At 51.0% G+C, this 26,637-nt stretch overlaps 2 protein-coding genes across 3 annotated transcripts; one reads left to right on the forward strand and one right to left on the reverse strand.

Annotated features, from left to right (window-relative positions):
* The first annotated feature begins 2,070 nt into the window (after positions 1 to 2,070).
* On the forward strand, positions 2,071 to 11,121 carry igfbp2a (insulin-like growth factor binding protein 2a). Of its 2 annotated transcripts, none has more exons than XM_062380728.1 (4): positions 2,071 to 2,577; positions 9,281 to 9,462; positions 10,179 to 10,319; positions 10,504 to 11,121. In XM_062380728.1, exons 1-4 carry the CDS (start codon positions 2,184 to 2,186, stop codon positions 10,660 to 10,662), a joined length of 876 nt encoding a protein of 291 aa, XP_062236712.1. In that variant the 5' UTR covers positions 2,071 to 2,183; the 3' UTR covers positions 10,663 to 11,121. The 2 variants fall into 2 exon arrangements, with proteins under 2 accessions (XP_062236712.1, XP_062236713.1); XM_062380729.1 differs by lacking the exon at positions 2,071 to 2,577 and adding an exon at positions 6,177 to 6,482.
* Positions 11,122 to 12,534: 1,413 nt separating this feature from the next.
* Positions 12,535 to 17,541, reverse strand: igfbp5a (insulin-like growth factor binding protein 5a). The gene is made up of 4 exons (XM_062380731.1): positions 16,812 to 17,541; positions 13,807 to 14,009; positions 13,283 to 13,402; positions 12,535 to 13,186 (listed from the first exon to the last, which is right to left on the reverse strand). The coding sequence occupies exons 1-4, from the start codon at positions 17,149 to 17,151 to the stop codon at positions 13,046 to 13,048; spliced, it is 804 nt and encodes a 267-aa protein (XP_062236715.1). The 5' UTR covers positions 17,152 to 17,541; the 3' UTR covers positions 12,535 to 13,045.
* Positions 17,542 to 26,637: the final 9,096 nt, after the last annotated feature.

A 26,637-nucleotide genomic window follows, 5' to 3' on the forward strand; every position in this document is an offset into this window, starting at 1 on the left:
CAATTCAAAACTGGTTAATTACCAATTATAATGTATTTTTGAGTAGTTAGGCTTGTTTATTAATGTATTTGCCCATTGTAATAACTCATACCTGTTTATAAGTATTAAATAAAATAAGATCAAACATTTATATATGTGCCATGACAGACAAATATATAATATAATATTTTGTAATTATTTGTACATAAACATTCAATAACTAAGTCTTAGTTCATGCGTATCATCTGGTATTATTGTGTTGAATTACAGCTACATTATAAAGTATAGTGTGTTATGGATTACGAGTCCTGGGTCGATTGAAAACTTTTGATTTTGCCTTAAACTTCTTTGGAACATTATTTTGGCAGAACATTCCTTAAATGACCAGGAAATTCACATTTAATTCATATTTCATGAAGATAATGGAGCCAAACACACACATGACAGGTTTTGCTTATAATCTTGACGCACCAATACCTGTATGAACACTTGTGTGTGGATCTGACGTGTGCAGGACATGAAGGTGAGACGGACGTGCTTCGGGGACGGACTGTCCTCTGACGCAGGAGATGACCTCTCTCATACAAACCTCCCTCTGTTGACTCACGGAGGCACATGTGCTGGATGTGTCCTCATCACTGATCCCAGGCCTTCCTCTATCAATGTGGAGTTTATCCAGAGCTTGTGTTTGCTTAACAATTCCACGGGCTGGAATTTAAGTAACTGACCTTGGTGGGGATTACTCCGCACACATGGGCCGATACTGTGGCCGGTCGGGCCCATTAGCCCGTGGCCGTCCCAGACACAGATCCTGGCCCCCGGGTCGCATTTATAACATGCCAGGCCGTCTCCCCCGCTGCTTTTCCATCCACGTTTCATAAAATGACATATGAGGTTCTATGTGCAAACAGCCCTCTGGGCATCTCCGGACTCACACCCCTGAGACACAGGACGGCCTGAAATGTGCCCTTTCTCCCCCCCCAGCCCTCAGGTGAGCCGGGAGGCCAAATAGTGTTAAATCAGGGGGCACCTGCAAAACAAAACAATCTGCATTTATATCTGTGGAGTAAGGTTCCACACACAACACTTCTATTCCTGGGCCGTTGGACAAACAGAGATTAGTCGGCCACACTGGACGGGGTTAATAGCAGTTTGCTCGGCGGCCGGGCGCCGCTCCTCAAGGCTTGGCCTCGCCGATCGATTGGAAACATTCAGCATACGTGCACAGTAGCATCACTGTACACGGGCCTATAAGCTGCGAGCAGCCGGGGACTTTTAATTGAGTGTCAATGGACGGCCGGGCCACAGCGAGGGAGGTCTTTCCACGCAGGGAGCGCCGGGCACATAGTCCTGCTGTCTGTGTGTGTACTCTGGATTCTGGGAGCTGGGACGGGCAGATTGAGACAAACAGGCTGTGGATGTATAGGGACACACCAGAGAGAGAAGTGGACTCACAGAGCTTACGTCTCCTACTTCAGGGTGAAGACTGGACTTCAAATCACAGCCTGGACGTTTCCTGGAGATCAGCACGAAGAGGTCAGAGGTCAAACTGAGAGAGACATTAAAAGATGACACCTCATGATGGAGGAGGTTAAAGGTCGTCAGTCATGTGACTCCCTTAGAGCAAAGGGTCTGTGACATGAGAAGATAAAATATGTTGTTAAAGCGTGAATGAAACAATCAATGTGAACACAAGGCGATCAGTTATGAATCAATAATGGATAACAGGTTCAATTAACCTGCTGCTTCTCAATGATCTTGATTATTGAGCTCTAAACTGTTGATTGGGATAAAAGTGATTTGACTTTCTCTCCATTGTACAAACCAGTCAATCAATCAGGTGATCATCAGATAATAATGTACTTTTAATACATCAAACTCTGAGGACCCCGTTGGAGTATTTGAAGTAATCCGATTACTTTCTCCACCCCTGATAATTAATAAAGCAATAAGACATCTAATTCTACAGCAGCTGAGGTTTTATAGTAATATTTAAACGTACTGATTCAACAGCTCTGAACTTTACAGCTTCTCACAGATAAAGTAGCTGCTAACTTTCTGCACGTGCAGGATGTTGAGCGCGCGCAGCAGAGGGAACCTGGGACGGTGTAGGACCCAGCAGACCTCCCCCCCAGGCTTCACCTGTTCGCCTCCTCGTGTCTCCCCCTCCTCTCACTCGGGACTCCTCGCCTCGCTCCTCGGTGATGAGCACCTCCCTGCAGCCTGCAGCCATGCCTTCGTCCGTGCGCTGCAGCCTCCTGATCCTCTGCGCGTCCCTCGCCGGAGCCTCGCTGGCGGAGATCGTGTTCCGCTGCCCGGGCTGCACCGCGGAGCGCCAGGCTCTGTGCGCGGCTCCCACCGAGACGTGCGCGGAGATCGTGCGCGAACCGGGCTGCGGGTGCTGCCCCGTGTGCGCCCGGCAAGAGGGCGAGACGTGCGGCGTGTACACCCCGAGGTGCGCCACCGGGCTGCGGTGCTACCCGACGCCCGACTCCGAGCTGCCCCTGGAGCAGCTGGTGCAGGGCGAGGGGCAGTGCCGGCGCAAAGTGGACCCGGAGACCAGCACCCACAGCCAGGAGCACCGGGAGCCCACCAGCGGTCAGTGCCTCCTCCGAACCCCGCTTTCCTTCATCAATCTTTCATGACACTGTCTAGACTGCCGCCGGAGCAGGAGCCTGAGCATTAAACACTCGATGAATGCATGAGACCCCTCAGACATGGTTATGTTCTGTTGTGTTTGATGTGTGCAGATCATCCTGTGTTGGTTGTTTGTTTAATTCTGCTTCAGGGTTCTTCTCCACACTGATCTACTTCATGCACAACCTCAAAGTTTCTCTAAAGTCCAGTGTGCCTGAGTCTTTCTTGCAGCTCTGTCTAAACTCTGTGCTGCAGACCTGCTTCAAGTGTTGTGAATCAGCCTGCTGTGCACAGGGGGTGGGTGGGGGGGTACAAGTTAACCTCAGATATGCTCCCGACACATCTGGACCCTCCAGTGGTTCTCACGGCGGCCTCCACTCCCTGAAACCCAGAGGAGAGGTGGTGTCCTGCAAACTTCCTAGAAGCGTCTCAGGCAGAAACCCAGAAAACATCAGAGTGAGGCTGTTGATGTTTCCACAGGAGGAGCAGAGAGAGGCGGCCGGAGGAATGCTGCATTGATCCGGAACCTGGACTTTAGGCTTTGAGCAGGAGGAACTGCAAACGACTGTTGACAGTGAAAAGCAGCAGGACAGATTAAAGCTGGAGTGACGGCCTGAAAACTCACCAACCTCATTAATTGACAGATTTCCGCGGAGGGGATCCAGCCGGGGGGGCGATTCCTCCTCTTTTCCAAACCCGTGTTCTTCTGTGGGAGTTTACCTCCAGACTGACACGTGTTTACTTTGGCTCTGCAGCCGTGGAGCACAGAGAAACTACCGGAGGCGATGCAGAGTGGCCCCGCTCCCTCGTCCACAGAAGGTCAAAAGACGCCTCATGACACATTCATGATTTAATAATCAGTCATGGTAATCACTCACTTCCACGTTTACACAACCCCCGAGCCACAAGAATCTATTTCTGCAGCCGTGCTCACACAATAACAGACGAGTAAGAAAGCAGCTGAGTTACATAAGAGCAAAACAAGAGGAGCCGATACAGCGACGCTCACGAGGAGGACATTTGTTGAGTGTCAGTGATTCCTCCCTCTCCCTCGGGTGTGGGTCAGGCTTCATCTCGCAGGCTGAGAGGTCCGAGCTGAACTCAGATCTGTGCCCAGCAACTGGCACGAGCCCAGAATGCTTGTTTCTGAGAAACGCCTGGCTGCTGCAGATGGAAGAGAGGCTTCTGACAGAGGAGCGCTGCAGAGTGGAGGGTTCACGGCCTCCTCAAGGTCAGAGAGCGATAGAGAGAAAGACATGTGAGGCTGAAAAGGCCCAGAAGCTCTTTGCAGATCCGCTGGTTTCCTGCTCTGTTTACGTCCTTCTCTCTTCGTCAGGAGACATAATAGAGCGACCGCCGGCCGAGACTCCAGCCACTTGATTTCCTGCAGTAAATTCTTCTGAGATAAAAGAAAACTCCCTGAAAGAGTCGGCTCTCGGCTTTTATCTCTGCGTCCCCCGGAGTTAATCTGCGAACTGGAGTGAAAGCTCCTTAATGAAGTGGAGCAGAGACTCTGAGCTGAGTCTCACTCCTTCATACGTTAACCTGTAAACATCTGAGGAGAAACTTAACCCATTTGTGCAGATTTACACAAGTGGAATTGATCCGATCGGGATTATCCAGAGCTGCACTGATCTCTGGTCTGATCTGTGAGAGGTCAAAGGTCGGAGCCAATATTCCCCTGACCCTCCAATGATCATGTAAGGGACTTAGAGCGGCTGAGTCTGAGGAGGGAAGTGTGGGTTGAAGCTATAAACATATAGAAATCTTCAGTCATTAGCTTTATTTACATGGGAGAATAAACTACCTGGTACTTGAGACTGCACCTCAGGGAGTTTTTCAGATGACTAATTACAGCCTATAACTAACTCAGTAATCACAGACCTGATATCGACTCATGTTAATACTTCAAACTGTCTCGTTGAGCTCAGCAGGAAGTTCAACTCGTGATCAAACCTGACGTTTCGTTCAACAGGCGTTTGAGGAGAAGAGCAAGGAAATATACCTCCATAGGATTCATTTTAGAAAGTAGAGCGTTAAAAGAAGAGATATGTTTTTTAACTTCTCGTTAAAATCCACCAAAGTCCGAGTTAATGTCCTGATGTGGTTTAAAGCACAAAGAGGTTTGGATCTTTAGGTAAAATCATCAAAATAGGAGGAAGTATGTCGTGTTCAGTAAATAATCCTAATTCCAAGATTTTAACTTTTAACTTTTATGTAGTTTCATTCATTATCTGCGTATTTAAAACTTCCCCCTCTTAAAAACTAAAAGTCCCCCCCCCCCTCCCCGCTGAGTATCACATATTATTCTGTCCCCTCAGAAACTTGGACCCTGATAAAAGGTTCCTTTAGGGCGACTAAGGCAGTTTGACACGTGCACACTGAGAGAGAAAGAACAAACCTGCAGAGGTTTTGTCACGTCAGGAGGGAAAGTGAGGGGGTGGGGGGGAACAAAGTGAGTGGATAAAAATCTCCCGTGCCATCTGGCCGCTGATATAACATTGTGAGCTAACAAGGGGCATTCCTGTGTACCTGCGGGGGGGGGCGTCCAGACGGAGCCCGCGGGACTGAAATAGCTCCGAGATAATCCCCCCTCCCCGGGCGTCTCCAAAAAACAGGGGCATTCGTGCCATCTCCCCCCCGGGCGTCGACCTGACCTGCACCCGTGCCAAGAATCCCCTCGTGCCTGCTGAGATCCAGAGCAACTTCCCATCATCCTCTCTGGTCAAGGGTGATGTAACACAATCCAAACAGTGTCTGAGATGCTGCGGAGACAAAGGGCGAAGCAGCAGGTTGCACGGGAGCAGATCAAATATGGGAACAATCATGGACTGTGAGTTCTGTGTTCCCATCATCATTTCTTCCACGTTTCCCTGACATCGCCTGGAATGTCTGCTCATGATTTGTCCCGACAGCAGATGCAGGAGACTCCCTGCTCGTGCTAACCCATCTCTTTTGTTTTGGGTACATTGGCCCTGGAGGAAAACGCAGGAAGTCACAGCCATTAAAGACGAAAGTCATTAGGAGTCATCAGGGAACTGGCGACGCTGCAGAAGAAGAATCAGCAGAGGGGTGTTCCCCAATCCGCCCAATGGCTCTGAAACACAGAAACTCAGAGTTTAAAAGCTTGAAATCTAATAAAAAAGGTTTTGCACGATTGGAACTAAGTTTCGAAGACGTCCATAAAGTTTTAATTGGCTGAAATCTCTGCAAACATTATTTTGTATTTGAGTTTTCCTTCGTCCAAACAGCAGCGTGTTTTTTCCAGTGTTTCCTCAGCACATTTCAGATTGGTCACTGTGCATCAGCTGGTTTTCCAGGTTTGATCTGAGCACCGCTTCACGTACGTTGGAAACAAACTTCTGAAACCTCGAGGCTTGAGTTCTGTTTGCTCTCTGCTGAGGAACAAACCACTCGTGCAACAGGGTATTTGAGATTGTCAAGACTAAAAGAAAAGAACAAAATAATGTTTGCACGACTTCAAAACCTAATTTCAATCATGCAAAACCCTTTTATTAGGTTTCAATATTTCAAGCACAGAGTTTCAACCTTTCAAATCCTCTCTCCCAGGTTTAGAACATGGAATATTCATTTATTTATTGGATGCAAAGACTTCAGTTAGTTTTTCTCCTTGTTGAGCTTCTGGATGCAGCTGCTGCCCCTCTGCAGGTCCGCTGGGTTCCAGCCCGTGTCCCAGTTCAGGTCCCTTCCAGTGGTCCCAGAGTTCACCCAGTGGAGTTCACCCAGTGGAGTTCACCCAGTGGAGTGCCGGTGCAGCCTGGTCCTGGTTGTGTGTGTGTACGTGCCAGAGCCTGTCCGCAGCCGGCTGCTGCTGGAGGACTGCTGCAGGCCAGAAAGCCTGGAAGGTAAACACATCTGCACTCTGCTGAGTTTGTGTTTCTAGGAAAACAGTCCCACAAGGCCTTGTAATGGATGATGGACTGCAGCTCCTCGGCTCAGTGCCTCTCAGAGACTCCTTAAGTGGCACATGACCTATTTCACTGGTCTGAGGTGTGTTAAGAGGAGACGCGCCGCTTTCTGCATTCCTGTTTTTAAAGGGAAAGTTCAGCTCTGTCTCGTGTGCAGGGTCCTGAGAACCTGTCCCAGGTGACCACTGGTTCCAAAGGGCTGTAACCAGTGAACTGGGGGGCGATCCCATCCTCTAAACTGGTGTTTTACTGCTGGAAACTGGTTTGACCTTGATTCTACAACTCTAACAATCCACAGAAGAAACATAGAAATACAGGGAACCAATTAACAAGCTCCATCCTCATGTGTTGTCAGGCAGTTTAAACTTTAAATATGAATAACTAAGATTTTACCTAAAAGAAATATTGTTCCTCTGTTTCTACATAGACCAAAATTAAATTCACTAAATAACACACACCTGTAGAAAGGTGTGTTTCCTTCTCTGAGGAATCAAACAATCTCACAAAGTGAATGACAGAAGTTAAATACCTGGATCCTTCCTGACCCAGATTCATACCAGAGTCTTTTCTTCACCACGTTTCCTGGAAATCTGTCCAGTGGTTTTTAAACCATCCTGCAACAAGAAAGAAATAAACATCCGCTGTGTCCAGAAAGTGGAACAACAAGTAGAACAGCTTCAAAGTAAAAGAAGAAATACTTAAACACCTAGAAAAGATCCCCAAAGAAACCAGTGCACAGAAAGTTACACTGTCACTGTCACTGTCACTCAGAAATACATCTTCATAAAGTAAATATTCCTACAGTGTGTATATAGTTATATTGGATGAATTCCTTTAGATTTTCACATCAGGGGACATTACATTAAACTGCAGGACACATTAAAGAGTGACTCCACATTATAAAGACGTCCCAGCAGCGAGTTGTGACGATGGAAACGCTCCGTGCTCATCTTCCAGCTTCCCCTCCTCCACGCAGCCAAATCTGCCATTTGCCCAGTTGACCAGAACCCGGCCGATCAGACATGAGCCTTCTGGCCTCGGAGCCATCTGGGAATTCACCGTGGATCAGAATGAGAAAGGAGGCGTCCCGGGCCTTTGTGGGGGGGATTAATCCAAGCAGCAGACTGGACAGTAGGCCTGCTGCTCTGTGGACACTGCTGATCCCCAGCCCACCGCTGTGGGACGGCTTGTTCTGCAGGGGCCCCGTGGCCCCGGGAAGTGGGCTCCTGACCCCGCTGGGGGTTTGTGTGCGTGCACGTACGTCAGACGAGAGGTCGCTCACTAACTGTCACGTGTGTGTTTGTGTGCACGGACTGTGCATCTCATGTTTCCTCAGGGGAGAGGGCGCGATGTGTTTGGATACTGAGGGGATTGTGTAAGACGGCACAACAAAAGCACACACACACACACACACAAACACACATGTGAGCACACACCTGATTCCAGTTGGCCTTTGCCCCTTTTCTACTGGAGGACGCGAGTCTTCAAAGCCGAGCGGAGGGAACACAGCGGCGCGTCATGGGGGGGGCTGAAGTCCAACAACACCACATCTATCTGATGGCGAAAGGCGCCAGCTCCTTGTTATTGCTTCGTTTGGAATTTCCTTTCTTCCGTCCTCTCTTAGGCCTTTTGTAATCATATTCTAGACCCGGATGTCAGATCCACCTCTTGCCGAGCTCAGAGAATGTCTCCACCAGTCCACCGCGGACACACACTCTCATGCTCTGGCCCGCTGACGCCTTCCCACTAGTCTGCACGTTACAGCTTGACCCTTGCATAACTGTGAACTATCCACTTACTGGCCGACTCTCCACTGTCTGTGCTTATTTCCCCTCTTTGCCTCAGGTGCGTCGGTGAAGTGCACGCTCGCCTGAGAAAATAAACGGGCTTTCAGAAAGTATTTTCTCCATTTGAAACCGAATTCTTCGCTGCTAAACGGAGCTGAAATGTGATCGCGCTGCTTTCTGAGGAATTTACATCATTTAACTTTCTCCTCCCGCTGGCTGGCAGTGACACTCCTCCTCCACTCCCTCCTCTCCAGACCCTGGACTGGGTTCTGTTGTCAGAAACAACACGTCGGGTTCCTCCATCTGGGATATGGATTCATGTGCCGTTAAGACTCCAAGGAGACGCAGGTCTCAGACCTGACAGAGACATCAACGTGCACTGTCCTGCCTGAAGACACAGGATGAAACATAATGGCTCCTCCTCCTCCTCCTCCTCCTCCTCCTCCTCCTCCTCCTCCTCCTCCTCCTCCTCCTCCTCCTCCTCCTCCTCCTCAACCTGCTGTCACCGCTGCAGGTGCAGAACAGAGACTGGAGATAAAGATGGATGAGATTTGTCATCCATCTCTTTCCAGACATGTTCTCTTCTCCTCCCTCTTAAGTTAAAGTTGATTCATTTGCACAAACGGCTCCTGAAGACATGAACCCTGTGTCGTCGAGCCAACAGGAAGCTGGAGCCGTGGTTTGTTCAGGGTCGCGACCCCTCTGCAGCAGCTCGCTCAAAGTGCACCTCTGTGTTTCCCACAAAGTGTCACACTCTCTGTGTCCCAGTGAAAAATGATCTGTGCAGCTCGGAGCTTATCTGGCTGCTCCCCCGGCCTCTGAAAGGCCTCGTCCATTCCCACACTGCAGGAGGGAGACTCCCACAGGTTCAGAGCTCTCAGCAGGTCCATCAAAGAGTCCTCTCCTCCTCCACCAGGTATCTGACCTCTGATGTGTGTCTGTGTGCAGGTGAGGCCGTGGAGCCGCTGCCCGAGCAGGGCGTCAGCGAGGTGCCGGCCGTACGGAAGCCCACGAAGGAGGCCACGTGGCTGGGGCCCAAGGAGAGCGCCGTGCGGCAGCACCGGCAGGAGATGAAGACCAAGATGAAGACCAACAAGGTGGAGGAGGTGAAGCCGGCTCGGCCCAAACAGGTGAAGGTTCTACTCTGCACAAACTCTGTGGTTCTATTCTTAGTGATCTTTCTCTCGATTATATTCTTATGTCTATGCATTGGTGACACCTGGTGGCCGGAGGAGTTGTCGTCAACATGGTATCAAGAATTTATCCAAGTTTTATACAGATACTCACTTTGACTCAAGATAAAAGGATATTTAAGATTAAGGTTAAAGTTGAAGGTCACGGTGTTAATAAGATATATAGACTATAAACTATGTATAAATATATGAACTAAACTCAGTATTTCTACTTTCTTGACGCATTGATTTATGATTTCTTCTGTAAAAATTGTCTAAAAGCAGAAAATATCTCCCAAATAATTTTTCTTCATTAAACAACAGATCAAGATAAATAAGCTGATTCACTTTCTGCTTTGTAAACTGGCAAATTATTTAATTTATTCTTTTAAGAAAAGTTTAAGAGCTTTTTGCATCAGACGACATATGGAAGCAGGTGTGTATCTAATAATTTATAAAATCATTAAAACAAAGGAAAATGGGTTTTTCTCCTGTCAGATATTTACACCTGCAGCCTCGTGGTTTTTCATGTAAAGTTTCTGTGTCAGTTTCCTTTTTACAAACTCTTATGAGAGATCAGAGTTTCTTGTGACAGAACATTGGACCTGCATGTCACAGACACCTGGACACACCCGGACGTGACTGTAAACACGACTTCTGTTTATGTTTCAAAGACCCAGTGTCAGCAGGAGCTGGACCAGGTCCTGGAGCGGATATCTAAGATGCCCTTCAGAGATAACCGAGGGCCCCTGGAGGACCTGTACGCCATGCACATCCCCAACTGCGACAAGAGGGGGCAGTATAACCTCAAACAGGTGACCACAGGGGCATTCTGGGAAACAGGGGGAGAGAATGAGTGTTTAGAGGATAGAAGGAGGCTGAAGCATCAAAGTGACAGAGTTAAAGGAATAGAAGGGTTTCCCCCTCAGATCTGTGTCATGTAGAAAGTCTCTTATCTCCATTAACCGTCCTTATAAAGAGACTTGTCCTGTCTTTCAGTGCAAGATGTCCCTGCACGGTCAGCGGGGCGAGTGCTGGTGCGTGAACCCTCACACCGGCCGACCCATCCCCTCCTCCCCCACCGTGAGGGGCGACCCCAACTGCAGCCAGTACCTCCCGGAGCTCGAGCTGGAGCTGCCCGACACGGCCCAGATATAGAACCCTCAGAAAACCCCTGAGGAACCTGGGGAGCGGAGAAGGTCTGAGTAAGCTACATGTTCCCTGTGTGCGTTTCCACAGGGACGTTTGAAACAGGATTAGAATCCGTCAGACTAATTTAGAGACAAGGCTCCTCCTCCTCCTCCTCCTAGATCTCGGGCTGGAGCGTCTTGCTTTACTAACTGTGGCTGTGCTCAGATTGTGTGTTTTGTATCGTGTGTGTTGACAGACTCAACTCGTGTCTTCGTGTCCTAACCTGCAGACGAGGCCTCGTGTCAAACTGCTCTGAGTTCAGCTTTAAACTGACATGTTGGTGCTGTGGAGGGGGGGGGGGGGGGGGGCGACTTTAGACTGCCTAGTGATTAACAGAGTTTAAAAATGTGTAGGATTGTCATAGACTCAGTTTGTGCCTGTGTTTTTTATCTGAAGTTCAATAAAGAAAACTAATAACTTTACAAATCAGAGTGTGTGTGAAGTGTTTTTCCACAAGAACAAAGTGGAATCAACATACAGCAGTTTTAAGATCGTCATTTTAAAGCTGCTGTAATCCTGTGTTTTACCTCAGACCTTAAAGATGATTGACAGCTTCTAAAACATGAAGCAAAAGGGTCTCCGTCGCCCCCTGGTGGCCGGCTGCAGTAAAGCTCAAAAGCCCCGCCTCCTCCTTGTCAGCAGATGGGACATGGATCAAACTAAAAAAAATCAACATGATAAATGTTTCTGAATAAACTTCTCTTAAATGTGACGATATGAAAACGACCCGAGACGTCATGAATGACAGCTGAGACCTACTCGTGACTTCTGTGATGTCACAGCGTGAGGCTCCGCCTCCACGCAGCCTCACCTGAGCGTCAAGGTCACAGAGATCTGCCGAGTCGGCACATTCAGGACACGGGTGCTTTAGTGAGTACAGGGACTTTATTTAAATAGTGATTCGTTATTACAAAAAACAGAATACATCAAATTACACGCCTGATAAATATTTCACCATAATGTTCACATTTATCTTTTTAAAACAGATTCAGAAACGATTACCGTGTTTAACATGTTTACACCTTGAGAGAGGAGCGTCATCCGGAGCCTCTGTCACAACATCAGGAGATTCTACCAGTTCTCAACCCAACTAATAAACATCTGCAGATCTTCGTCCTCTGTCGACTCATCGTCTTCTTCTGGAAATCAAGCTAATCTTTCACACCAGCTGACGTGGTTTTCCTCTGTGGGTGCTGGAGCGTTCCCGCATGCAAATCCAAATTCAAAGTGGCGTGGGGCAGAAGGCACTTGAATTTACATACACACTCGGCGACCTTGCTCTGCGCTGGATGGAAAAGGACCCGGCGATCCCTGAGAGCGGGGGGGCCATTTGCCTGAGTGGCGGCGGCGACCCGGCCAACGCACACGTCCACAACACGGGGCCTTTGCATATGATTTGTGTGGAAGGGAAATGAAACCAGAGCTTTTTCAAGTTGAGAACTATTAGGGCATGGCACATACAGCACACACACACACACACACACACACACACACACACACACACAAACACACACACACACTGTCAGTACATTTACAAACAGCGGACGCAGTTTTCAGGCCTTTTAAATATGGAAGCGGTCACAGTACAGTAAATCTGCTGATATGAAGGATTCAATCCGACAGACACGTTTCAAGAAGCTTCACTGGGAACAATGGTCAACTTCATCTGTCACTGGGACACACAAGGTTTCCATAAATCACAGAACAGCAGAGAGCGGGGTTTCTATTTGATTCAAAGCTGGAGCTCTATGGATTTTTTGGTTTTTATTTGGTGGGAACGATGTGCAGAGGAAGTTACCGCCCCCCCGTCCCCCCGTCCCCCCTCATCCCCCTGTCCCCTGCTATATTCATGCTCATGTTTATATAACCAGTACAAACATATACGTCTCTGCAATGGAAAGCTACTGGGAGTGTCCCGTAGAAGTCAAACTGGTCTGATTTGGCTCAGTGGAAACAGAACCATGTAGAGTCACACATCAGAAGACATGTCCCCTCGTCATCAACACCACGAACACTCAATACAACTCTGTCTCCCAAGTGTCCCACTCCATTCTCAGCCACATTTAAAAATATGTCTTGTCTCGTGATTTCAAAATTTAGCAACATACGACAGACTCAGTACACAACACGGTATCTATATCATACAAATATATATACTTCTCTATGACCTATGGATATAAAGAGAATAGTACACAGTCGGGGACGTGTGCAGCCTCAGTGCGTCTCCCCTCAGAACATAAAGTAAATCACCGCCGTCCGTCCCACCTGACCACACGTGAGCGTCTGTGTCGGGTTCTCCGGGGGGGCAGAGTTTGATTGGCAGGTTGTCAGCAGAGGTGGGAGGCGCCGCTCATTCGTTGCTGTTGCTGCTGCCGATGTCCAGGTCTTTGCACTGCAGGTCTCCTCCGGCGTAGTTGATGCCGGGGATCTTCACGCCGAACCGGTCCACGCACCAGCAGATCCCCCTCTTCCGACCGCGGGAGGGTTTACACTGAGGAACAAGGCGAGGTCAGAGAAGGTGGAGCTTGGTTAGTGATGTCAGAGAGTAGGACAGGATGAGGACGGGGACACCGGAGGACGGGTTTACCTGTTTGCGCTTGAAGAAGCCCTTCTTGTCACAGTTGGGGATGTAGAGAGACAGCGCCAGGACCCGGGACGTGTCCTTCATGCTCTGGATGAGATTATCCAGTCTTCTCCTGCAGGGCCCCTACACACACAGACACACACAGACACACACAGACACACACAGACACACACAGGTATGAGACGTTCTGAATTTGGCCCCCGGAACATTGGTGAAAGTTTGTGAGAAGCCCCAGGACCGAATAATAAAGCTGCAGGGAAACCCTCCACTAATGAGAAGGTGTGTGATTTGTGGTTTCTCTCGTTCACAACGTGTTGTCCCGTGTGAACGAGGCCCCGCCGGCGTCTTGGCGGACGATTTGTCAGAACCAGTCTCCTCACCAGCGTGAAAGACAAATACAGCCTGAAGCAGCAGGATGCAGTGTGGGAGATTTTCCCACTCGTCCAAACCAAATATGGTTTGAAAGAAAATGTTCCGAATCTCGATCGGCGAAGCAAAACCAACACAAGACCAACGTTCCCACTTACGAACTCGGGGGCCAGTTTATCCAGGCTCAGTGGGGAGAAGTCCAGGTTGCTGGCGGGCCCCAGCCGGGCCAGCTGCTTCTTGCGGTCCTTGGCCTGCTTCATGGCCTGGGCCTTCCGGCTGCTGATGTGGTCCCTGCCATATAAGGGCACCTTGGTCTGGGGAAGCAGCGACTCGGGGACGGGGAGCAGGGCGTGGCCGTCGTCTGCAGGGGACAAGGACACAGAGATGTCTTCTATCAGAGCTGAGAGACTGAATCAGAACTTTAGGATTATAACAGATAAAAAGTCACCTTCCAAACCCAGGTTATAAAATCCCTTTCATTTCTGTTGTTTGACTCTAATTTAATTCTTTTAAGTGGTATAAACCTGCTAATTCCCAGTTTACCACTTTCTTCAGGTAATCTCAGTGTGGGGATTACAGATTACAGATTACAGTTATCTGAAGCTTGTTCATGCAGGATTACGGTCGTCAGTAACTTTCAGGATTAAAATAACCCGACACCTCAGCGTCCACAGGTGGAACCCTGGTCCTGTGGGAACCGGGCCTCACAGCGCTTCACCGGCGACTCTGTGAAGAGGCGTCAGGATCCAGAGCACCATCACGGCTCCCACCTGGACACCAGAGCCGGGCTGATGAGCGTCCACTGTGGAAGCGTCACAGCACCGTCACCGGCTCTGTGTGGTCAGCCCAGTTGGTGGCAGTGGGCCAATGGGAGACTTGTTGACCCACTGGATGACAGAGCCTACCTTTATGGGGAGCCGGGGTTGCCACGTCGAGGTGCTGCGGCCTCCCTGAACTCATATTTCACCTCACTTATGGCTCCTCACATGCTGCAGCGTGGCGTGGGGGGGGGGCTCTAAGCCAGCGCCGGCCCAGTTCCAGCCTCACGCACTCCTTTCCGTTTCGTTTTGGCAGATTTGAAAACTCTGCATTTAAAACCCTGTGCTCCTGACGTGATCGCTAAGCTACTGAGCAAACTGGGCGGTGAAACCGGGTCAGGGCCTCGCTGCCAGTGATGCAGGAGAGATCCCCCTCCAGTTTCCTGCTGACACACTTTCTTCTCTCTCCTCCAGTTCAAGTCCTCACTTGCTAATCCTGCCGCTCGTCTAATCTGACCTGCGCTGATGGATCTCATCTTTCCTCTCTGCTGCCGGCTTCCTGTCTCTGGGCTGCAGGAGATCGAGGAGAGACGGACCTCCTTCCTCTCCTCTCTCCTGCAGGTTCTCTGCTCTTACTGCTCCCTGGAGTCACGTGCACTCGTAGGAATGAACATGCAACGGTGCTGGAATCATGCCTGTAGGATTGTGTTGAGTGTTGAGTGAGTGCCCAGGAGATGTGGAGCTAACACTGACGGGCAGAACGACGAGGAAGAGGAGGAGGAGGAGGAGGAGGAGGAGGAGGAGGAGGAGGAGGAGGAGGAGGAGGGTCAGTAAACCACGCTCTCAGGCTGTATTCTGCTGAATCACTGCACAGCCTGAGACACGGGGAGAGAGGAGGAGGAGGAGGAGGAGGAGGAGGAGGATGAAGAGACCAGGGTGGGACTAACAAAGAGCGGAGGGAGGGAGCAGAGGATACTGTGGGAAAGGGAAGATGAATAGAAGACTGGGAGTTTCTCTTTTTCTTTTTGGTTATACAATCGTTTGTCAGATGCTGAGATGAACTGATCCGATGTTCTGTAGCTCTGTGACCGGACTCGAGCCAGACTCACTGCAGCTCCCTGCCCCCCCCCCCCCCCCCCCACCCCCACACAGATTATTAATGTTTCCAGACGAGTTCAACCTCAACACTAAAACTCCAATCTGCAGGAAAATAAAGAACAAGACAGAATGGAAAGGGGGGGGTGGCGGAGGAGAAGAATAGGCTGTAAATGATGAGGAGGGGTGGCAGCAGGCAGCCGGGGAAAGAGGAGAAGAAGCAGACAGAAGAAGTGGAGAGAATAGAGAGGTGCAGACAGACAGGTGGGTCAGGTGTGGGAAAGGGCGCGGGGGGGGGGGGCTGAAAGGAAAGACACAACAGAAAGAGAAGAGAAGAAACCGAAGACGAGGGGAAGATGGTGACCTGTGATTTCACACCTCAAGCCAAGATTACCCACAAAGCTCGGCACTCACACAGCCTCCCTGAGCAGCAGCCAGTGAGGAGCCTCGCCGAGCACCACCTGTAATCTTCTGTTCAGCTGGGGGCCCCGGGGCCACTCACTACAAACCCACTGAGCCCGCGGCCCCACGAGGGCCCCTTCAAAGCCAGATGACAGGTTGATCGGCACTTGGCACCGACGGCTGACAGGGGTCACGGGGTCAAGGCGCACAGGGGCTGTGGAGTCGTGTGCCTGGGTAATGACAGGTGTCAGCTCGTCTTTAAAGAGCTGACTACCCCCCCCCCATGTCCCACGCCCCCCCCCCCCCCTCCACACACACACACACACACACATACAGACACACACTCACCCCCCCCCACGGCGCCCAGAGCTTCCACTGTCTCCATGTGACCACGGAGAGAAAGAATACAGCTGAGGGAGGAATACTGATACTACTGTCCTGTGTCTGTGTGTGATAGTGTGTGTCTGTACGTGTGTCTGTATGTGTGTGTGTGTGTGTGTGTGTGTGTGTGTCACTTGTGGCTTCATTAAAATTCCTGCACTGACAGAAGAGGATTCCCATCTTTGTCCAGCTGTTTATTTCTCAGCACCAGATCTGAGGCGATTGACACATGATGCAAATGCAACAGATATGAAATCAGATCTCTAATCAATATCAGATTAATAAGTATTGATAATATTTACTGCAGAGAATTCGATTTAAATCATAAAATGGAATAAAAACTGGTAAAAATATGACGTTTTGCAGCATCTATGGATTTAATGGTCCTATGATCATTAAATGAACCTCACATCAGTTAATTAATATTCAGATGGGAGCAGCTGATTGATTAAAGTAAGTGATTGGTTAATTAGAGTCATTTATTCGAAGTGTCGTTAATTGATTGATGTGATGTGCACTCGTCTCACCTTTCGACGGGTGCAGGAGTTTGTACAGCTTCTCGTTCCTGCACACGCCTCGGCCGTGCAGGAGCGCGTGCAGCGGCTTCTCCTCGCCGTTCTTGGGCAGGCAGCGGAGCCCGCGCGTGCACGGCCCGGTGTACACGCCGCACGGCTGGCCCTCCTCGAGCGCGCACGTCAGGCAGCAGCCGCAGCCGGGCTCCTTCACCAGCTGACAGCCCACCGGCACCGGGGGGCACATGGACTGGGCCTTCTGGTCGCACGGCTCGCACGGCACGTAGGACGCGCCGCCGCCGCGCACGGTGACGCTCAGCAGGGGCAGAACCAGGAGGGACACGCTCAGCAGCATGGCGTCTCTCCTCTAAACACACGGAGCGCAGCGGGATCAAGTGAACGCGACGATTCCTCTCTTTTCCTTAGGTTCGAGTCCGAGCATCAGGGGCGTGTGCTGCATCCACAGGTGCGTTGCGCGCAGTGCATCCGATGCTGGAAGTCCTCGGTGTCCTCGGCTCCTTCCACCCGTCACCGCAACGATCAGATATCCACACGGTGCGCGTCTGGCCCTCGACTGATGCCCGGTGCCTTTACGCGCAAGCGCCAAGCGAGATGGAGCGTGAGAGATCCCGGTGCGGCTCTGCGGGTGATTCCCCGAACGACGTGTGAGCGGACTGTGTGGATCTGGGGCTGTGGGCTGGCCTCTTAAGAGAGAAGCTGCCGGAGGCGAAGCTGCAGCGAGGGTCTGTCAGGCAGAGCTCGGAGGGGGAGGCGCACTTGTCAAGTCCGCGCGCTGAGATGCTGATTCCACAGGGCGGGTGCTGGCTTGTCTCAGATCTGCCAGATACGAGACGATGCTGCTGAAGAGCCGCTCTCTCTCTCTCTCGCTCTCTCTCTCTCTCTCTCTCTCTCTCTCCCTCTCTTTCCCTCTCTCTCTCTCTACACCCCCCCCCCTCCTTTAACACAAATATCACCACGGAGCTCAGAACTGAGGCAGATCGCGTCCATGCGTAAAAGGAAAGGGAATCTGGAAACTCACATTGAAAACGCTGACGAGGAATGAACCACTTCCAAACCATGTTCCTGCTTTAGAGCAGCTCCCAGTATAAACTGGGCCACGACTGCTGAGAAACTGTGACTCAATCCAACAGATTTCATGGCTCATGGTGATTATCAAGTGGAAAACACGTCTTCTCCTGTGCAGAGCTCGAACCAGTCGAGTGGCGATGTTATGAGCAGCTGGTTCCTGGTCCCTTAATGGGATTTATTTTTCTTTCTTTCATGATGTGGTGGTTTCTGTGCCCGTTCCCCTGGTCACACAAACCACAAAAACAAACAGAGCCTCACTTCACATCCTGCTCGGAGCGCCTCGGCCTGATGAGGTCTCCCTCCTCATAATGACCCTGGTCGTCCCTCACTGGACAGTCTCACTCTCAGATGGATGATATGTGGGTGCACCAAAACCTAAACACTTGTTCAGATGCATTTAGAGGATCCAGACTCTTAAGTGGACCACAGACATGGTTTTCATTGCCCCCCTGCGGAGCTGCCAGATGGATGCAGCAGTGGAACTCCACTGTGTTCATGGCACTGGATGTTCTCCTCTGCTCTTCCAGAGTAAAGGGTGGGTTCATGAAGCTTTTATAACTCCCCTCAGATAACTGTGGAGTTTGTCGCGTTTGCCAAAAACACTGTAGCTTTAAATATTTGTGTGATGCCGTCGTAACCATAACAAATGTTTCCTCCAGGGATGCAGCACCGGGTCCAGATCGGGCAAACTGCAGAACTCTGACCTTGTTCCTGCCTCAGGGAGGTCAGCGTCCAGTGAGATACATGCTCAGCCCTCAGCCCCTGAGTGTGTGTGTACGTGTGAGTGTCTGTGTGTGTGTGTGTGTGTGCGAGCACTAAACAGCCATAATTCACTTGGAGTTTTGGCACATGGCATCATGCACCATCAGCATATATTTTTGTTTTCAGTAAACAGAACCCCAGCGGAGTCAGAGATCAAATGAATGCTCTTGACCCACAGAGACATGTTCCACTGTCTCTGTTTATTAACTCGTTGTTTTGTGTGATTTCGTTGTTCACTTCCTGTTTTTCAGTTTCAAGTGTCGCACACGCACAGATCTGTGTCACGCCAGTCGCACACGCACAGATCTGTGTCACGCCAGGCGTTGTTGAAACTGACCTTTACGATCCCTGCACCCATCAAAGCTTCTGTTCCTTTGTTTTATTGAGTTTCACTTCCTCTCTGCTCACGTCACCCGACCCACGCTCGCCTTTGACCCACGCAGGATGCAAAGGTCAGCCCCCCCCCCCCTCTCTCATCCCACTCATCTACCTGTCACGCTTGGAAGAAAGAGCGCCATTCAGATTGAAACCTGACGGACACATCTGTCTCTCACGGTTTCCAAAATAAAGAAACATCATCCCGAGACTCTGCTGCACATTTATGATTCATAAATTGATGATTTATGACATGTTGGCAAAGATCATGCGTCTACACTTGTTGTGTTTCTCCAGATGTGAGCTGGAGGAGGCGTCGGGTTAGAAGACCCAGAGAACACGGGTCAGATCCTCTCATGGTGGAGACAGCTGCAGGATTTTCCTCAATGACAGTTAACCATTTGGCTTTTCTGCAGAAATGTTAGAGGGTCAGCACTTTGGCAGGATAGCTTAGCTTAGCATAATGACTGGAAACCTGGGGAAACTGCTAGCATTAGGGCAGGCCTGTAACAAGGTGAAGTCACTGTGTGATGAGGATCTTCTTGGTTGAACCCCTGTTTCTTAATATAATCTATCTAAACATGTTAGCGCTGCAGCAGAAGCTTCATCGTGTTGAGCTTTAATTTCCCACGCTAAGTGGGAACACGTGTGAGCCCTCATGCTCTGCACATGTAGACCTGATCAAGGTCCCACTCTGAACTGAACGTCCTGTTCCCACTGGATCTGGAATCAGAGACCGGATCTGCAGATGATGTCCAGGAGAATCACACAGTGTCAAGCGAGTCTGACGTCTTTCTCATGTCATTACTGATCAGGAATGAATCATCACCAATGAAAACGTGTGTGAAATAATAAACAACTCTCGTGCAAGTTGCTTCTATCTGCATCAAGGTCATCCCAGGGTCACGTGATACCACTGAAGGCTCCACAGCAGCTACTGGAGGGCCTCTGTGGGGAGACTGGTTTTACTCAGGTTTTAAATTTCATTTAATGAAGATACAAGTCATGTAAAGGGTAAACTCAGAATCAGTTGCCTTTAAAAAACCCTCTCTGTGATAAACTGTGATTTGGATGAGGAGCACCTGAAGGCACCAGCAGTTTGGGGCCTGTGAGGCGTTCAGGATCCCAGCAGCTCCAGTAACTCTTCCCTTGGACGTACTTGTCTGTGTGAAGTGAGGAGGCAGGAGGCAGGAGGCAGGAGACAGGAGGCAGGAGGCAGGAGACAGGAGGCAGGAGGAGGAGGCAGGAGACAGGAGACAGGAGACAGGAGGCAGGAGACAGGAGGCAGGAGGCAGGAGGCAGGAGGCAGGAGGCAGGAGACAGGAGGCAGGAGGAGGATGCAGGAGGCAGGAGGCAGGAGGCAGGAGGCAGGAGACAGGAGACAGGAGGCAGGAGGCAGGAGACAGGAGACAGGAGACAGGAGGCAGGAGGCAGGAGGAGGAGGCAGGAGACAGGAGACAGGAGACAGGAGGCAGGAGACAGGAGGCAGGAGGCAGGAGGCAGGAGGCAGGAGGCAGTAGACAGGAGGCAGGAGGAGGAGGCAGGAGACAGGAGACAGGAGACAGGAGACAGGAGACAGGAGGCAGGAGGCAGGAGACAGGAGGCAGGAGACAGGAGGCAGGAGGAGGATGCAGGAGGCAGGAGGCAGGAGGCAGGAGGCAGGAGGCAGGAGGCAGGAGGCAGGAGACAGGAGACAGGAGACAGGAGGCAGGAGGCAGGAGGCAGGAGGAGGAGGCAGGAGACAGGAGACAGGAGACAGGAGACAGGAGACAGGAGGCAGGAGGCAGGAGACAGGAGGAGGAGGCAGGAGACAGGAGACAGGAGACAGGAGACAGGAGACAGGAGACAGGAGACAGGAGGAGGAGGCAGGAGGCAGGAGGAGGAGGCAGGAGGCAGGAGGCAGGAGACAGGAGAAAGGAGGCAGGAGGAGGAGGCAGGAGACAGGAGGCAGGAGACAGGAGACAGGAGACAGGAGACAGGAGACAGGAGGCAGGATCACACAGGTAGAGTGAGATGGTGTCATGCAGCTGAGACCCTCCCCGCCCTGCAGCACTGGGTCCTCCCCACATCCTCGAGAAGACAGCAGAAGAAGAAACGTGTCTGGGAGCAGGAGAAGAAGATGGATGTGCTCCTGACAGAAAACCTCCCACTCCAGCCCGGGCCCTCAGGGGCCTCAGTCGGGCCCAAGAGGATCAGAGAGACACACATCTCTGTTTCCCTCCATCTTCACCTCAACACGTCTGAAGTCTTGGGATCAGGAATTTATTGCACTCTTGTGTCATTTTGTGGTTCTGACTGTGGAGGTTGTGTTGTCATGTTTGTTGTTTGTCGACATGTAAACAAACCTCATTACGCAATTACAGATTTTATAAGACGTTAACTAATCTGATTACACTGAAGGATTGTCCCTCAGTTACACATTTAAGTCATTATCTCATTCGTCATCCAGCCTTTCATCTGTGATTCCCTCCTTCTCCTCCACCACGGCTCCTCAGCTCCAGGCCACAGCTTGGCCTTCGGCCCCTGACCTACTTCTGACAAGACTCCGAAGCTGCTGCTGCTGTGGACAGATACGACCGAGAGGGACCGTCGGAGCGGGGGAGAGGATCCAAGTAAGAAGCAGCCTCAGCACAAAGCACCAGGGAATGGATGGTGTCAGGTTCCTCTCCAGAACCCGGACCCGGGGCCCACAGGCTGCGTCACAGGAGAGTAAGACGGGGACACGTCTGAGGGACAATGAAGTCATCATGTCTGTGAACCTGAGACCTTCAAAGTCTCTGAGGCGGATCAGACAAAACCCACTTCTGAGGATTCTATCTGGTGACCTCTCGTCCTCCATCAGCACCAACCACCCTCAAGAGGAGAAGTGAGAGAGCGACCCAGGATGGTTCCTCTCTAACGCTCTCTGATCAGGGGCCTGCGGGCCCTCTCCTCTCAGCCAGGGGCCCCAAGAGGAAGCTCCCAAGCCGACGGGTGACGTGATGTTACCCACAATGCACTGGTGGACCACATATCTCCTCCATGCATCCAGCTCTCTGTGGATCATTGGCTGCCGGTCGGAGCGGCTGATTTGTGCCATGTGACGCAGTCAGACTTTACTATAAGTGACGACCGCTGGAAATGTGCTGAGGCTGCATGCACAGCCCCCCCCCCTCCCCCCCAACCACACACACACACACACACACACGATTCCCAGAATACAGCAACCACTTGATTTTTTGAAGTAATTAGAGCGAGAAGTGCACGTGGGAAAAACCAGGCATGAATCAAACAATTTAAGAATCGCAGCTCACAGATGGTGACTTCTGGAACTTTCCCATGATGCACTGGAGAGACACGTTTAGAACAGAGTGTGTTTCATGTGTGTTGGAAGTTTGATTTGAGCAAAGTGACAGTTTCATGGGAGTAATGGTCTCCTGTCAGCTGCTCTATCCACAGGAAGTGTGTGTTTCATGTCTCTGGCCTCAGCCGCAGCGTTTGTTTGAAAGAGATGGAGAGCCGGACAGAGCGCCACCTACAGAAACACAAGTGTCCCCAAGGGAAACAACAACAAAACAAGGACTTGTTTACAAGCTGCAGGCAGGATGGGAAACAGGTCTGTGTTTCTCCGGTGACCTCTTCCTGTAAACCGGCTGCTGCCTGCGGTGATTCACTAACTTGTTAAGATGACGCAGCACTTTTATTTCCACGACACAGCAGCTGCAGTCACGACACACAGTTCCACATGAGGTGCTGCGTGTTTGGGAAACGCACACCGCAGATCAGCAGGGTGCCGCGCGGTGCCTCGGCTGCAGGGCCCGGTGACGGATCGGAGGAAGATGGCCGATTGGCTGAGACCCTGTCAGCACATCTGTGTGGCCCTGGCAGCGGTGGATCGGTGAAGCTCATTGGATCCAGATGTTGGAAAAGCTCCGGCTCTGCCTGGGCCTCGTTGAATCTGTTCAAAGAGCAAGTGCTTTTTCCTCTCGATGATTTCATGCAAGCTGCAACGAAGACAAATGGTGTCAGGTGGTGTTTCCCTCGGGGGACGCCGCTCGGGTTCGATCCATCGCGAGCGCGCCGACACGTGGCGAGAGGATTCCTGAATTTCCACAACCCCACTTCCAAACTCTTAAATCTGACGTGTCACGACTCAAAGTCAAGTTCGAGCTGAATTCAGGGATTGGCCGCCGTGACTCCGCTCTCGCAGCTGGAAAGCGCAAAGTCAGAAACTAGCAAAAACATTTCCTAGAAAAGAGCAGATTTGGCGTCAGCGGCGGCGCCATCACTCTCACGGAAACGCTTTCTCAGAATCTGCGGTTCTGACTTTGGTCAGCTGTGTGTTATAAAGACGATCTGGCCGGAGGAGGATCTCCGAGGGATCGTTCAGATTTACAGCTCCGTGGCCTCTGCCCTTGTTGTGGGCTCGAGCCGCCGGGGCCGCGGTCACGCTGTCCTCCGCTCTGCTGCCGTCCCGCTGGCGTCGGCACACAACGCCGTGAGTGATGCTCAGGTTTTATGTGGGGGGGGGGGGGTCTTTCCCAGAATGAGTCCTGCTGTGGTTTCCAGGGTCAGTGTGACTTGGAGAGGCTAAACTAACTTCATCTGGCCTCATTTGGGTTTCTCATACATCATCTGTGTGGAGTGCTTCCTCCACTTGTCGCTTCAGGACCGCTTCCTCCCAGAAACAAACAGTTGCAACACTCACGAATGGGGGCGAACACACACACACACACACACACACACACACACAGACACACACGATATGTGCCTGGGCTTCACACAGCACAGACACAACCTGGCTGACATCTGATCTCTGCGGTCTGTGTGCTGGAATCCGTTCGGACTCGTTTCTCATGTTCGTTGTAGAAGGTGCATCACACACAGAAGATGGATGGTCTCACTCCTCCATGAGTTTCATCTGAGCCCCACTGGGGTCGTCCTTCATGGAGACAGTCGTCCCACAGGTGGAGGGGAGACGCTGACCTGCAGACATTGAGCACTATATTCCACACTGACCCTGGAACAGGCGCCACCATCTTGTGTATCTGAGCAGCAGAGATGTGGATCTGGATCTCCTATCCTGCCCTGGTGTGGTTCTATAGGTCCTCGGTGTTAGCAGATGGGACATGGACCAAACTAAACAATCTAAGATGTTAAATTAAAGTTTGTTCTGTCTTGTGCAGGTTTTCTTGGAAACTTCTTCGTTACCTCCCCGAACGTAAACAACCCGAGGCTGCGTCTCCACGAGCCAGTGGAGTGTGATCCGCCTGATCAGGTCGGTTCCTGCCTCTGTGAGGAACCCGGTGATTTGAAGTGGCTGTGAACTCAGAGATCTGCTGACGAGGGAAAGGCTCTCTCTCCTCGCTCGACCTTCAATCAGGCCGTGAACATGTCAGGTCTGAACGCTCATAAAGCAAAACCTCTAATTTCATATTGTTCGACGGCAGCCTGGTCCCTCCGCTCCGTTCAGAGACAAGAATGTTCCAAGATAATCACAATTAGCCCTGGCGCCGCCCCCCCCACCGCCCCCCCAACGCCGCCTCCTCCCGACCGCTGCTCACCCTGCGTGACCTCTGGGACTCACACAAATACACAAACACACAAACACCTCTAACAACTAAAGTCTCTTCTCAGAACCGGACAGTTCCCACTTCACGTCCTCGCCGTCCGTCCCGTGTTGGTGTCTCCTCCAGACGCCCCCCCCTCCGTCCCCAGGACACCGAGACACGAAGGCGTGGATCATCACGACCACACCTTTCCCAGGGTTCATAGCGTTTCCGTGGCAAGGAGGTCGCGGCGCTGGCGAGCAACAAGACGTCCAATGCTCGAGAATCAGATTTCAGCTGAACAGATATTGGTGCATGTGTTATGAAACCAAGGGGGGGGGGGGGGGGGGGTCAAAACTTCCTCTTCGTGTCGGACTGCAGCTCTGTTGCTAGGCGACAGCAGTAGGGCTGATGATCAGCTGGTGTTCAAACAAGATGGAGACCTGCTCAGATTGAATCAGACTGGAATCAACCAAATCAAATGATCCACTGACGACGCCCACATCAGACGCCTTCTACAAACCAATCAGAGTCAGGCACAGGCAGGCTCCTCCCACGTAGGTGATGACAGCAGGACGTACGCATGTCGGACAGAATTCTGAGTTTAAACATTAACGACTTTAATGATTATAATTGTTTGAAGTGTTCCACCAGCTCCTGGGGGGGGGGGGGGGGGTGTTCTTGTATAAACACTGAAACACTGAAGTTCTTCCCTCAGAGGAAAACTCTCCTCAACAATTATGTGTAATGAAGTGTTGATGTGCGGCGGCAACACAACGCCGGGGTGTGTGTCGCGCCGCGGGCTCGGCAGCATCAGGTGACTCGTCCGTGTCCTTGAGGATCCTGCATGTCACCGGAGGCCGAGCGCCGGCCCCGAGGCTCCGGGTTCCACGAGCGCTGCAGATTCTTATCACAGCTGCTGAGCTCGGCTCTCCTGAGAACTGAGATCGTGCTGCGATGAAGCTGCAAACTAAAACAAACAAACACAAACAAACACAAACACACACCCGTCCTCCTCCTGTCAGGAAGCAGCCGGACGCAGCTCCACCAGGTCACGTGACACCTCAGATGGGGGCGTGTCAGGGTGTCATGAGTGAAACTCAGGACAGAAACTCAGAAAGGATGAGAGAGCTCCTCTAAAGTCAAATCATCTTGATCGCCCCCTGGTGGCTGGCTGTGGTATAGCTGGTAAACCCTGTCTGCTCCATGTTAGCAGATGGGACGTGGACCAGTAAGGTACACGTCAAATAAATTTTTCTTATCACACTGATGTAGGATCATGTGTTTCTGATCAGTTTGGTCTTATAAAAACATGATTGACAGCTGAGACTGACTCCGGATTGGTTGAGAGTCGTCCATCTTTATTTCCAGTCTGTGCTCGGCTGCGCTCCCTGTAAGGATCTCAGGCTCTTCGCTCTACAGCCTCTGTCTTGTTGGTTTTATGAAGACTCATCTTGTAATAACAGAATATTCCAGTCAGATATTAATAATCTGGCACAAGCCCTCCTGTAAAACAGCTATTTGTCATTTGTCTAGAATGACTAGAACCAGATTCTAAAACCAAGTTTGACTTCAGTCCAGTTTTTTTTCTACTGGAGCTTAAAATAACCTCGGCTCCGTAAATCTTCCACACCTGCAGCCCTCAAGGCCGCGCTCCTCCGCTCGCCAGCTCCTCCTCGATGACTCGAGCCGAGTCGGGGCCGGGAAAGAAAAACACGACTAAACAAACCTTTCACTGAGCTGTCACTCACACGTCCTCATACCCACTGCTCTCGTGATTTAATGATCTGTTGTAAGCACGGCCTGAGTCACTCTCCCTGGCAGAGACGTCTTACAATCACACTCGGGGGGTTGATGGATACGTGACAAGGGGATGCACCACGTTCCTCACAACACACACACACACACACACACACATGCACGTTGCTGTTTTGAATCTCTTTACAGCGTGACGTTTGTTTGCACTCTGTGGTCGCGGCGAGAGATGAAGTCAGACGTGGTTTCTCCACCTGGATCCTGCAGCTCAGGCGTCCTCGTCCACATCTCCACTCACATCTCACCAGAGCTTATTGTTGCGGAGTATTTGC

This window comes from Platichthys flesus, chromosome 22 (assembly GCF_949316205.1).
Source record: "Platichthys flesus chromosome 22, fPlaFle2.1, whole genome shotgun sequence".
Classification (NCBI taxonomy): Eukaryota; Metazoa; Chordata; class Actinopteri; order Pleuronectiformes; family Pleuronectidae; genus Platichthys; species Platichthys flesus.